The sequence below is a fragment of the Oncorhynchus mykiss genome, chromosome 14 (assembly GCF_013265735.2).
Source record: "Oncorhynchus mykiss isolate Arlee chromosome 14, USDA_OmykA_1.1, whole genome shotgun sequence".
In the NCBI taxonomy this organism is placed as follows: domain Eukaryota; kingdom Metazoa; phylum Chordata; class Actinopteri; order Salmoniformes; family Salmonidae; genus Oncorhynchus; species Oncorhynchus mykiss.
In genome coordinates, this window is record NC_048578.1 from 10,483,189 (window position 1) to 10,496,946 (window position 13,758).

The 13,758-nt window shown below is 43.1% G+C and overlaps 1 protein-coding gene across 2 annotated transcripts in view; it reads left to right on the forward strand.

Annotated features, from left to right (window-relative positions):
* Nucleotides 1–13,758, forward strand: part of LOC110488767 (discs, large homolog 3 (Drosophila)) — a 152,216-nt gene that overhangs the window by 46,146 nt on the left and 92,312 nt on the right. For both annotated transcript variants that reach the window (XM_021561115.2, XM_021561120.2), the window contains exon 4: nt 6,633–6,743. In XM_021561115.2, coding sequence (XP_021416790.1) covers nt 6,633–6,743 — 111 coding nt within the window. The remainder of the gene's footprint in view (nt 1–6,632; nt 6,744–13,758) is intronic.

Below are 13,758 nucleotides of genomic sequence, written 5' to 3' on the forward strand. Positions count from 1 at the left end.
CTTGCAAAACAGCTCGAGCTCAGTGAGGTTGGATGGAGAGCATTTGTGAACAGCAGTTTTCAGTTCTTTCCACAGATTCTCGATTGGATTCAGGTCTGGACTTTGACTTGGCCATTTTAACCTTTCTGATCTCCCCATCCCGGATCTGGGTTCGTGAATACAGACTCAAGCTCATTACCATAACGCAACGTTAACTATTCATGAAAATCGCAAATGAAATGAAATAAATATGCTAGCTCTCAAGCTTAGCCTTTTGTTAACAACACTGTCATCTCAGATTTTCAAAATATGCTTCTCAACCATTGCAAAACAAGCATTTGTGTAACAGTATTGATGGCTAACGTAGCATTTAGCATTAGCATTCAGCTGGCAACATTTACACAAAAAAACAGAAAAGCATTCAAAAAAATAATTTACCTTTGAAGAACTTCAGATGTTTTCAATGAGGAGACTCTCAGATAGCAAATGTTCAGTTTTTCCTGAAAGATTATTTGTTTAGGACAAATCACTCCGTTTTCTGCGTCACGTTTAGCTATGAAAAAACCCCTGTATCCAGGATTGTGTAAATCTATCAGCAAGCTCATTAGCATAACACAACGTTAACTATTTATGAAAATCGCAAATGAAATGAAATAAATATGCCATCTCTCAAGCTTAGCCTTTTGTAAACAACACTGTCATCTCAGATTTTCAAAATATGCTTCTCAACCATAGGAAAAAAATAATTTGTGTAAAAGTAGCTAGCTAGAGTTAGCATTTCGCGTTAGCATTTAGCGTTAGCATTAGCGTTAGCATCCAGCACGCAACATTAACAAAAACATAAAAGCCTTCAAATAAAATCATTTACCTTTGAAGAACTTCTGATGTTTTCAATGAGGATACTCTCAGTTAGATAGCAGATGCTCAGTTTTTCCAAAAAGATTCCTTGTGTATTAGAAATAGCTCCGTTTTATATATCACATTTGGCTACCAAAAAAAATCCATAAATTCAGTCCTCAAAACGCAAACTTTTTTCCAAATTAACTCCATAATATCGACTGAAAACATGGCAAACGTTGTTTAGAATCAATCATCAAGGTGTTTTTCACATATCTCTTCATTGATACATCGTTCTTGGACACATGCTTTCTCCCCTGAATCAAATGGTAAAGTAGAAGCAGCTGGCAATTGCGCACCGAATTCGACGCAGGACACCAGGCGGACACTTGGAAAATGTAGTCTCTTATGGTCAATCTTCCAATGATATGCCTACAAATACGTCACAATGCTGCTAAGACCTTGGGCGAACGACAGAAAGTGTAGGCTCATTCGTTGCGCAATCACAGCCATATAAGGAGAGAATGGAAAACAGAGCTTCAGAAATTCTGCTAATTCCTGGGTGATGCATCATCTTGGTTTCGCCTGTAGAATGAGTTCTGGGGCACTTACAGACAAAATCTTTGCAGATTCTGAAACTTCAGAGTGTTTTCTTTCCAAAACTGTCAAGTATATATGCATAGTCGAGCATCTTTTCGTGACAAAATATCGCGCTTAAAACGGGAACGTTTTTTATCCAAAAATGAAATAGCGCCCCTAGAGCTCTAACAGGCTAACACCTGGATATGTTTATTTTTGAACCATTCCATTGTAGATTTTGCTTTATGTTTTGGATCATTGTCTTGTTGGAAGACAAATCTCCGTCCCAGTCTCAGGTCTTTTGCAGACTCCATCAGGTTTTCTTACAAAATGGTCCTGTATTTGGCTCCATCCATCTTCCCATGAATTTTAACCATCTTCCCTGACCCTGCTGAAGAAAAGCAGGCCCAAACCATGATGCTGCCACCACCATGTTTGACAGTGGGGATGGTGTGTTTTGCTGTGTTGCTTTTACGCCAAACATAACGTTTTGCATTGTTGCCAAAAAGTTCAATTTTGGTTTCATCTGACCAGAGCACCTTCTTCCACATGTTTGGTGTGTCTCCCAGGTGGCTTGTGGCAAACTTTAAACGACACTTTTTATGGATATCTTTAAGAAATGGCTTTCTTCTTGCCACTCTTCCATAAAGGCCAGATTTGTGCAATATACGACTGATTGTTGTCCTATGGACAGAGTCTCCCACCTCAGCTGTAGATCTCTGCAGTTCATCCAGAGTGATCATGGGCCTCTTGGCTGCATCTCTGATCAGTCTTCTCCTTGTATGAGCTGAAAGTTTAGAGGGACGGCCATGTCTTGGTAGATTTTCAGTGGTCTGATACTCCTTCCATTTCAATATTATCGCTTGCACAGTGCTCCTTGGGATGTTTAAAGCTTGGGAAATCTTTTTGTATCCAAATCCGGCTTTAAACTTCTTCACAACAGTATCTCGGACCTGCCTGGTGTGTTCCTTGTTCTTCATGATGCTCTCTGCGCTTTTAACGGACCTCTGAGACTATCACAGTGCAGGTGCATTTATACGGAGACTTGATTACACACAGGTGGATTGTATTTATCATCATTAGTCATTTAGGTCAACATTGGATCATTCAGAGATCCTCACTGAACTTCTGGAGAGAGTTTGCTGCACTGAAAGTAAAGGGGCTGAATAATTTTGCACGCCCAATTTTTCAGTTTTTGATTTGTTAAAAAAGTTTGAAATATCCAATAAATGTCGTTCCACTTCATGATTGTGTCCCACTTGTTGTTGATTCTTCACAGAAAAATACAGTTTTATATCTTTATGTTTGAAGCCTGAAATGTGGCAAAAGGTCGCAAAGTTCAAGGGGGCCGAATACTTTCGCGAGGCACTGTACAGGGTCAGTTCCAGTACAATATTTACATCCCAAAGCAGGGATACTGTAGTGAGGTAGATATTTATATTTTATATTTAACCTTTTATTTAACTAGGCAAGTCAATTTAAGAACAAATTCATATTTACAATGACGGCCTACCCCGGCCAAGCCCATGACGACGCTGGTCCAATTGTGTGCCGCCCTATGGGACTCCCAATCACAACCGGTTGTGATACAGTCTGGAATCGAACCAGGGCCTGTAGTGACACCTCTAGCACTGAGATGCAGTGCCTTAGACCACTGCGGCACTCGGGGGCCCTGTATAGGGGTAAGGTGACTAGGCATCAGGATATATGATAAACAGAGTACAGCAGCATATATGATGATTGTATGTTCCTGTGTATCTCAGTTGGTAGAGCATGGCACTTGCAGCACCAGGGTTGTGGGTTTGATTCCCACAGGGGACCAGTATGAAAAAAGTATGAAAATGTATGCACTCACTACTAAGTAAGTCGCTCTGGATAAGAGTGTCTGCTAAATGACTAAAATGTAAAAGTGTGTGTGTGGATATAGTCTATAGTATATAGTCTATAGTATAAATGTGTGTGCATATTATGTGTGTGTGAGCAAATTGAGTGAGTGTGTGTATGTGTGTTGGGATATCAGTGTGTGTAGTGTGTAGGGCCCTGTGAGTGTGCATAGACACAGTGCAAAGTAAGAATCAAATACAAAGGTCAACTCAGATAGTCTGTGTAGCTATTTAGCAGTCTTATGGCATGGGGTTAGAAACTGTTCTGGAGCCTGTTGATGTCAGACTTGATGAACCGGTACCGCTTGCCATGCGGAAGCAGAGAGAACAATCAGTGGCTTGGGTGGTTGGAGGCTTAACGATTTTCCGACCCTTCCTTTCACACTACCTGATATAGAGGTCCTGGATGGCAGGCAGCTTGGTCCCAGTGATGTACTGGGCTGTCCACACCACCCTATGTTGCACCATGCGATCGAGGGCGGTGCTGTTGCCATACCAAGCAGTGATGCAGCCAGTCAACATGCTCTTAATGGTACAGCCGTAGATCTTTTTGTGTATTGGAGGGCCCATGCCAAACCTTTTTTGACCTCCTGAGGGAGAAGAGGCGCAGTCATGCCTTTGTCACAACTGTGCATGTGTGTGTGGACCATTTTAAGTCCTTAGTGATTTGGACACTGAGGAACTTGACCTGCTCCACGGCAGCCCCATTGCTGTAGATGGGGGCATGATCACCCCGCTGTTTCCTGTAGTCCACGATCAGTTCCTTGGTCTTACTTAGGCCCTAGCAGTGGGGGCCAGTGAGGAGGCCCTAGCAGTGGGGGCTAGTGAATGGGACAGCTCAGCTCAGTGGCTGGCCAGTGAGTAGGCCCTCATCAGCATTCGAGGCATGCTGTCACCTGTGTGGAGGATGGGAGGGAAAATAAATGAGTCTGCAAATTCACTGATTTGGTGCAGAGAGGCAAGTGAGGGGGATAATAGCTTCTGTAGAGATGGAATGAATGAAACTGGTTAAAAGAGGGGGATACTTGGGAGGAAGAGGCCTGATGGAAAAGTTGAATATATTAGGTTATCATTGTGCAAAGCTGAATCTAGTTTGTAGCTCAAATGTGATTCCAATGTCATACTTGTGTGATTTGGTCTATTTAGTTGTCATTACTTGTTATTTGACTGTTCAAGTTTGAAATAGGAATGTTTCTAATGAATACTGCATGCTGTTTGTTGACTCATGATAAGTCATTCATAGACTCATCATTCAACCGTGTGTGCGTGTGCTTTTGCAGTGTGTTCGTGTGTGCTTGCGTCTATGAACACTGCATGCGTGTGTGTACGTGTATGTGTGACTGCATTTGCGTGCATGTGTGCGTGCTGTGCTTTCGTTTGTGTGTGTGTGTGTGTGTGATGAGTGACCTGCCAGTGTTGCCGAGGCCGTCCTCCTAGCTGCCATTATTAGACAGAGGGGTCAGCTGAGAGGGCAGGGGGCACCCTCAGCCCTGCTTGTGTCAGTTGACCTGCCTGTCAGCACTGCCATGTGGGAACAGAGCTGCCGAAGCAAAACTCCCTTATCATCTCCCTGATAACATATTCAGACTCATGCAGCGACACATCTACATGTCTGGTTAAAGTACGGAACAGCAATGACAAAACATCTACAAGCATTAATTTGAAATGTATTTATTCAGCCTTTATTTAACTAGGTAAGTCGGCTACGAACAAATTCTTATTTTACAATGGCGTCCTGCCCCGGTCAAACCGTCCCCTAACCCGGACGACGCTGTAATAATTGTGCACCGTCTTATGGGACTCCCGATCACGGACGTCTGTGAAACAGCGCAGGATCGAACCAGGGTCTGTGGTGACACCTCTAGCACTGAGATGCAGTGCCTTAGACCGCTGCGCCACTTGGGAGCCCTTTTTTACAGGACGACAGATGTGTTTAGCCTGCATGCTTCTATGAGTGTAGCGTGTCTATTATACACAGATCAGGACAAAGAACCCGCTGGCGCCTTGATCATCAATGCAATTTTGTCAAGCACTTTTTGTGACCTTGCGTCAGGCAGTCTAAGGCACTCCATGGCCTGCTCTAAAGGCTGCCCTCTGCTGTCTCTTAAGGGTCTGTGCGGGTTAAGCTGTGGCAATACACTCAACAGCTCGAAGGTAGGAAAAGCCTCCCTCTCTCTGTCAGATCTAACTGCCGCTTTGAATAATACATACGTAGTGTGTAAGAATCAATAGCTGCCAACGTCCTTATATCATTTCATACAGTTACAGTCTTTAGGCTACCAGTCTGTCCTGTATGAGCCTGGAACATAGTGATTACTCCTCCTCAACTGTCACTATGTATTGGTTGAGTTTTCATTTCTCTTCACTATGATCCCATTGTTTGTCATGTTTAGTAGATCTTTGACAGTCCAGTTTATACTCTGTCTTTTCTCCATTGGTTCTGCGGGGCACCGGTGACTGTTTGCACAACAAATATCAGTCAGTCAATGCTGGTTAGCAAAGAGGTCGACAGAAAGCGAGCCCAACGGCTGTATTACTCAACCTGTTCCATCGCAGATGAATGTTGCCTTGATTAATTTTAAATGTTGCTACAACAATGGCCATGTTTACGTGCACACCAATATCCTGTTATTAGTCGGGATACTCAAGTATTCTGTTTTTGAGTGGATGCATATAAACATCATATCCCGTTTACAATAACCCAAAATAAGCTCGTATCCCAGTTTTGAGGAACCCAAATAAAATCCCTGGGATAGGCTGAACTTAAACAGGATACTGTGGCATGTAAACTGTTGTTTTTCGCAGTCTGTGCAAGCTGTTTCATATACTATCACCAAGTGTGGACACTGACTGTGTTTCTCGGGAACAGGAGTGGAGAAATATGATACATTTATTTATTTAATCTTGAGGAAATGTGAATGCGTGCTTAGCTTTTTTTCAGCGACATAAATGCTGACCATATTTAACTTTCAACCAGGATATGCATCCAAGATGAACTGAAATACTATCATAAACATGTTTGATTGTTTTCACAGCTTTTCATTTCTGTAAAACCGGTCGAGAAACTGATGTCATTTGGACATTTTGCACTGAAAATCTTCCCTAAACATCTTTACTCCGTGGGAGAGAAGTAGGAATGAAAGAGAACTTTACTGATGTCAACTATATTGTTGATGATGCATTCATTCTATCGATTTATGACATTATTCTGGTGAGCAAGGCTTTATTTAGTGTTCTAGAGCATCAATAAATGACCGAAGATAAATTTCCTGTATCTAAATAGCCTACCTAATGTCGGAAATGATAAGCAGAAAAAGTTTTGGATCTATTTCATCCTGTGTGTCCTTCCTACAGAACTCTGGGGAGGAGGGAGTGTCGCAGGTACGAGTGACCACAAGGAGGAGCCCTCAGAAGGTGGAGCGTGTGTCGGTGCTGGTGAGCTGCTCCCACATCGAGACACCAAAGGTCAGTCACCCAGGGGTCAAATGAACGCTCCATAACGTAAAAGAGCCCAAAAAAGTTTCACCCAATCAGTGTCTCTCTCACATATCCTCTCTCAGCCTGCTCAACGAGTCATCACAGGGCTGCCCTTAATGTCCTGAGATGTTTGTTATTTTTCATTAAGCTCAGTGACCTTATGAACATATTTATAATCAGAGGGCATTACAGCGCATGCATCACACGGACTCACAGAACTATCCCAGCGACTCAAATCAGTGATATCAGTTGTGATGACACAACCACCACAGCCTTTAGTACAATTCATCCTAATGTTGATATGAGAATATTCAGAATTGTTGTAGATTTTGCTGATGTGGATTTCTGAAATTCAACATATATTTAGCATTTTCGATATTTGGGAAGGTTGAGGCTGAAACATTGCTTAGTTTGGGTTCATTATGTCAAAAAAGGAAGTGGCAAGCATGTTGACAGCTGTTTCAACTCAATATGTCAACACTGGGCAGATAATGGGGCCTGGTATTTCATGGTATTTAGCGTCTTGAAACTTGGCATGCTGTCATATTTTCAAATGTATGTTTGTCAGTTTAGACTATGTAAATCATGCATGTATGATGCATGTATGATGAATCATCAAAGATTGACAATATGATTATACTGTATATCACTCTCTTTTCTGTATACATTAATGATGTTGCTCTTGCTGCTGGTGATTCTCTGATCCACCTCTATGCAGACGACACCATTCTGTATACTTCTGGCCCCTCCTTGGACACTGTTAACTAATCTCCAGACGAGCTTCAATGCCATACAACTCTCCTTCCGTGGCCTCCAACTGCTCTTAAACGCAAATAAAACTAAATGCATGCTATTCAATCGATCACTGCCCGCACGTCCAGCATCACTACTCTGGACGGCTCTGACTTAGAATACGTGGACAACTACAAATACCTGTGTGTCTGGTTAGACTGTAAACTCTCCTTCCAGACTCACATTAAGCATCTCCAATCCTAAATGAAATCTAGAATCGGCTTCCTATATCGCAATAAAGCATCCTTCACTCATGCTGCCAAACATACCCTCGTAAAACTGACCATCCTACCGATCCTCGACTTCGGTGATGTCATCTATATAGTAGCCTCCAACACTCTACTCAACAAACTGGATGCAGTCTATCACAGTGCCATCCGTTTTGTCACCAAAGCCCCATACACTACCCACCATTGCGACCTGTACTCTCTCGTTGGTTGGCCCTCGCTTCATACTCGTCGCCACATCCACTGGCTACAGGTTATCTACAAGTCTCTGCTAGGTAAAGCCCCGCCTTATCTGAGCACACTGGTCACCCGCGCAGCACCCACTCGTAGCACGCGCTCCAGCAGATATATCTCACTGGTCACCCCCAAAGCCAATTCCTCCTTTGGTCGTCTTTCCTTCCAGTTCTCTGCTGCCCATGACTGCAACGAATTGCATAAATCTCTGAAGCTGGAGACTCACATCTCCCTCACTAGCTTTAAGCACCAGCTGTCAGAGCAGCTTACAGATCCCTGCACCTGTACATAGCCCATCTGTAAACAGCACATCTATCTACCTACCTCATCCCCATACTGGTATTTATTTATTTATTTTGCTCCTTTGCACCCCAGTATCTATACTGCCGATCTACCATTCCGGTGTTTAATTGCTATATTGTAATTACTTCGCCACCATGACCTATTTATTTCCTTAACTTACCTCATTTGCACTCACTGTATATAGACTTTTTGTTTTATTTTGTTCTACTGTATTATTGACTGTATGTTTTGTTGATTCCATTTGTAACTCTGTGTTGTTATATGTGTTGAATTGCTACTCTTTATCTTGGCCAGGTCGCAGTTGCAAATGAGAACTTGTTCTGAACTAGCCTACCTGGTTAAATAAAGGTGATATAAAAATAAAATAAACTGTCATTTGTAGTGGGCCACGATACCTTAGAATGCAGGGTTGTGACTCACCTGCTATCACACAGCCTCTGTGTCTGTCTTTCAGGGAAGGAGGGAGGGAAGGGCAGGCCTCCTGTCCATGTTCCCTACTACAACAGTACAGTACCATGGCATGCCTTGTTTTCACATGCCTTCCCAATCACAACATGCCCAGCGGCACATGGCAGCAGAATGCCCGCAGATGCTGGCTTTTCAGCTGAGCCGAGAACTAGTGCAAGGGGCGGGGGGAGGGGAGGGGGCTGCTGCCTGGGTTGAGACACGGTGATACAGGATCACTGTGCTCGTATGATAATGTAATATCTGCATAACACCACTGTGACAGTACAGTTGGACTCAATGGTGCTCAGTGAAGAGCTGGGTCTGGATAATAAGGAGATGGGTGTGTATAGTGTTGAGTTCATCTCTCTCGCATGGAGAGAGGGAGGGAGCCGAGGAGGTGGCAGGGGAGGGTAGGGATGGAGTGAATGAGCGAGCGAGGGAGGAATAGAGGGAGAGAGTGGGGGAGGATGGAGAGAGCGAGGCGAGGGCCGCTGCAGTGCAACGCGCAGTCAGAGCTGGAACGGACACCCAGAGCTCAGCCTACCTCGGGTTGCCATGGAAACCACATTCCTCCTCCTGCCTGCATCCCTACAGACTGTTCTGACTCTCTCTCTCTCTCTCTCTATTTTTCATTCCTTCTTTTGCATCTCTCTTTTATTCCCAGTCATACTATAGACACACAGATGCATATTAAAAGATGTACATCTACAAATGATGCTGTATTTAGCATGGATCACATGATTTAGATACATTGCTTTGCTGCAGAGAATTAAATGCATAAATATACAGATGTGATTCTGCATTCTCATACATGGATACACACTCGTCATTAATTCTCTCCATCTTTCTTTCTTCCTCCCTTCTTTTCTGCAGCATGCTACAGTCATTGCATTTCTTGACACTCACAAGGTGCCTATCTCTCTCCTGTGTATTTTGCCATATTCTGTCACTTAGCACCCCCCCTCTCTGTCTCTCTGCTTCTAGCCTGTCTCCCCTCACCTCCCATTCATCAATCCCCCATCACAGCTTTCTCTGTGCCCTACACCTTACCTATCCAACACCCCTACATCACCACCGACACTATTCTACTGACTCGCCATGTTCCTTATGTTTTCCTCCATCCCTGCTTCCATCCCCCTTCTCTATCTTTCTTTATCTCTCTCCCTCCCTCTTTCTGTCTCCTCTTTCTTTCTCTCTCTCTCTTACTCTCTCCCTCTCTTGCGCTCTCTATCTCTCGCTCCCTCTTTTGCTCCCTCCCTATCTCTCCTCTCTTACTCTCTCCCTCGCTCTCTCTCTCTTACTCTCTCCATCGCTCCTCTCTGTCTATCTCTCTCTTATTTTCTCAATCTCTCCAACTACCTCACTCTCTCTCCCTCTATCATTATTCTATCAGTGGGATGTGCTGTGTTGGTGGAGCAGCTGTTCTCTGCCACTGTGGCCTATTAATAGGAGTCAGAGCCGTGGAGCCTTTGTTTCCTGTCTCTGTGTTTCTGGTACAGCAAACTGTCGCCTTCTTGGCAGGTTACATTCTGGTTTTGTGTGTGTGTGTGTGTGTGTTAGCTCTACTAGCCCCAGTCATACCTCCACAGGTCAGAGTATTTCATCATGGACCCATTCCTTGTCTTATGTCAATTCCTCTGGATACATTCCTATTGTCCATGTTGACTATATCTGCTATACATTAAGTTGTTATTTTTCATATTCCCGGGGAGATGATGTCTTGCTATATCTCTTTTCTTCTGAGGAGGATACAGGTTGATAATTCTCTGATGTAGAGTTTCATCCTGAGAGAGAGGGACCTGTGCCTCTAGCCATCTCCAAGCCTCCCTTTAGTTAATTAAGACAACAGGAGAGGATCAGGATGGGTTATCGTGTGACTGCTCCTTTAAGACAACAGGAGAGGATCAAGATGGGTTATGGTGTGACTGCTCCTTTAAGACAACAGGAGAGGATCAAGATGGGTTATGGTGTGACTGCTCCTTTAAGACAACAGGAGAGGATCAAGATGGGTTATGGTGTGACTGCTCCTTTAAGACAACAGGAGAGGATCAAGATGGGTTATGGTGTGACTGCTCCTTTAAGACAACAGGAGAGGATCAAGATGGGTTATGGTGTGACTGCTCCTTTAAGACAACAGGAGAGGATCAGAATGGGTTATGGTGTGACTGCTCCTTTAAGACAATAGGAGAGGATCAAGATGGGTTATGGTGTGACTGCTCCTTTAAGACAACAGGAGAGGATCAGGATTGGTTATGGTGTGACTGCTCCTTTAAGACAATAGGAGAGGATCAAGATGGGTTATGGTGTGACTGCTCCTTTAAGACAACAGGAGAGGATCAAGATGGGTTATGGTGTGACTGCTCCTTTAAGACAACAGGAGAGGATCAGGATTGGTTATGGTGTGACTGCTCCTTTAAGACAATAGGAGAGGATCAAGATGGGTTATGGTGTGACTGCTCCTTTAAGACAACAGGAGAGGATCAGGATTGGTTATGGTGTGACTGCTCCTTTAAGACAACAGGAGAGGATCAGGATTGGTTATGGTGTGACTGCTCCTTTAAGACAATAGGAGAGGATCAAGATGGGTTATGGTGTGACTGCTCCTTTAAGACAACAGGAGAGGATCAGGATTGGTTATGGTGTGACTGCTCCTTTAAGACAACAGGAGAGGATCAGGATTGGTTATGGTGTGACTGCTCCTTTAAGACAACAGGAGAGGATCAGGATTGGTTATGGTGTGACTGCTCCTTTAAGACAATAGGAGAGGATCAGGATTGGTTATGGTGTGACTGCTCCTTTAAGACAACAGGAGAGGATCAGGATTGGTTATGGTGTGACTGCTCCTTTAAGACAATAGGAGAGGATCAGGATTGGTTATGGTGTGACTGCTCCTTTAAGACAACAGGAGAGGATCAGGATTGGTTATGGTGTGACTGCTCCTTTAAGACAACAGGAGAGGATCAGGATTGGTTATGGTGTGACTGCTCCTTTAAGACAACAGGAGAGGATCAGGATGGGTTATGGTGTGACTGCTCCTTTAAGACAACAGGAGAGGATCAGGATTGGTTATGGTGTGACTGCTCCTTTAAGACAACAGGAGAGGATCAGGATTGGTTATGGTGTGACTGCTCCTTTAAGACAACAGGAGAGGATCAGGATGGGTTATGGTGTGACTGCTCCTTTAAGACAACAGGAGAGGATCAGGATTGGTTATGGTGTGACTGCTCCTTTAAGACAATAGGAGAGGATCAAGATGGGTTATGGTGTGACTGCTCCTTTAAGACAATAGGAGAGGATCAAGATGGGTTATGGTAGCAGTCAACAAAATGTTGTCTGCCGGTGATTGTCAAACAAATATCTGTCGGTGTCACAATAATTGGCCGTTAATTAACATAAACACATTTAGCATCTCCTGGCTTCCACTACAAGCCATTTAAAAAAGTAAATAAATCCATGTAATATAGCCTACACCTTCACAATAAATCCATGATTTATTTTAGACAGGTCTAAAGATGCATGATGTGAAGAAAATGTAGTCTGTTTCAGAAGAGAATAATAGCAGACTCTGAGTTGTCCTTATGTTAGGTCCTGATGTGGCTATGGCAAATGGCTGTGGGCTACACTAGTTCATTTGGCAGATTTGCTTATAATTCCGTGACATTATTTTATATTATTTTATAGTATGAAGAATACAATTGAACAAAGCTGAATAAAATATAAATATTTTCTCCCAAACGATTTGAGGGAGTGCGCACAACACTATTCTGTGTTGAGTGGTTAACAAAGGAATGGGTACTCCTATATGCTTAATTTAGAGTTATTAATGTAACTTTAGTTGTTCGACAAACGTTGGGCTATATGTTTTGATGTTTAATACATTGTAAGGCTACATGATGAGACATTAACGATGATTTGAAAAAAGTTGCTTGAAAAGCATGAGTTCTGCTTTTTTTTATGCAGGCTGTACACGCTCCAATAGTCTCTCATTCACAATTTGACAAGCACTTGGATTTCACGGTGGCATCCCCTTTGTGGCCGTAATGCACCCTAAAGAAATCCATGCCTTTTGCATCCTGGAGTGCTGCGTTGTGCCCTTCTCCCTGAGTGTGCTGCACAATCCGAAGCTTCTCTCACTCACACGGCTCTCCGTCACGTGATTGGGTCTTTCTCACAGCCTAAAAGTTAAGACAGACGCATCGGGATGCAGCTGCGTGTGTCCTTATCCAATTCCGAGGTGCATATTGAAGATATTGGAAGAACTGTCCACATTTACATTTCGTTAGCCAACAAGATGAGTAGGCCTAACAAACAGCAAAAGTGCTAGCCTATGTCAATCTACTATCCCTCCATAGTACAAAAGTTGACATTCTATTCTGTGTGAGAAATAAATATTCCAAACATACTCTAGGAGAGTTGTGGGATGTGATAGATCCCAAATGAATACAACCACTAGCATCAAAACATATTTTTTTATGCAATGTGGCTGATGCAACAGATCAAAATGTTTAGCTTAAAATGTTGATAAACTATTAGGCTATTTCTTCACATTATAAGTGCAGCAACGTGTACATGGTAGTAGGATATAAGCACGAATGTTCCATTAGTGGAAAACACCATTATCAAAAGTGACCGCAAATGCGATTATTATTATTTCATTATAAAGGTGCATTTTTATGGCCAAAATGTTCTTGCCAAAACTTTAAACTCACATGCTGCTTATACAGTGCCTTGCGAAAGTATTCGGCCCCCTTGAACTTTGCGACCTTTTGCCACATTTCAGGCTTCAAACATAAAGATATAAAACTGTATTTTTTGTGAAGAATCAACAACAAGTGGGACACAATCATGAAGTGGAACGACATTTATTGGATATTTCAAACTTTTTTAACAAATCAAAAACTGAAAAATTGGGCGTGCAAAATTATTCATCCCCCTTAAGTTAATACTTTGTAGCGCCACCTTTTGCTGCGATTACAGCTGTAAGTCGCTTGGGGTATGTC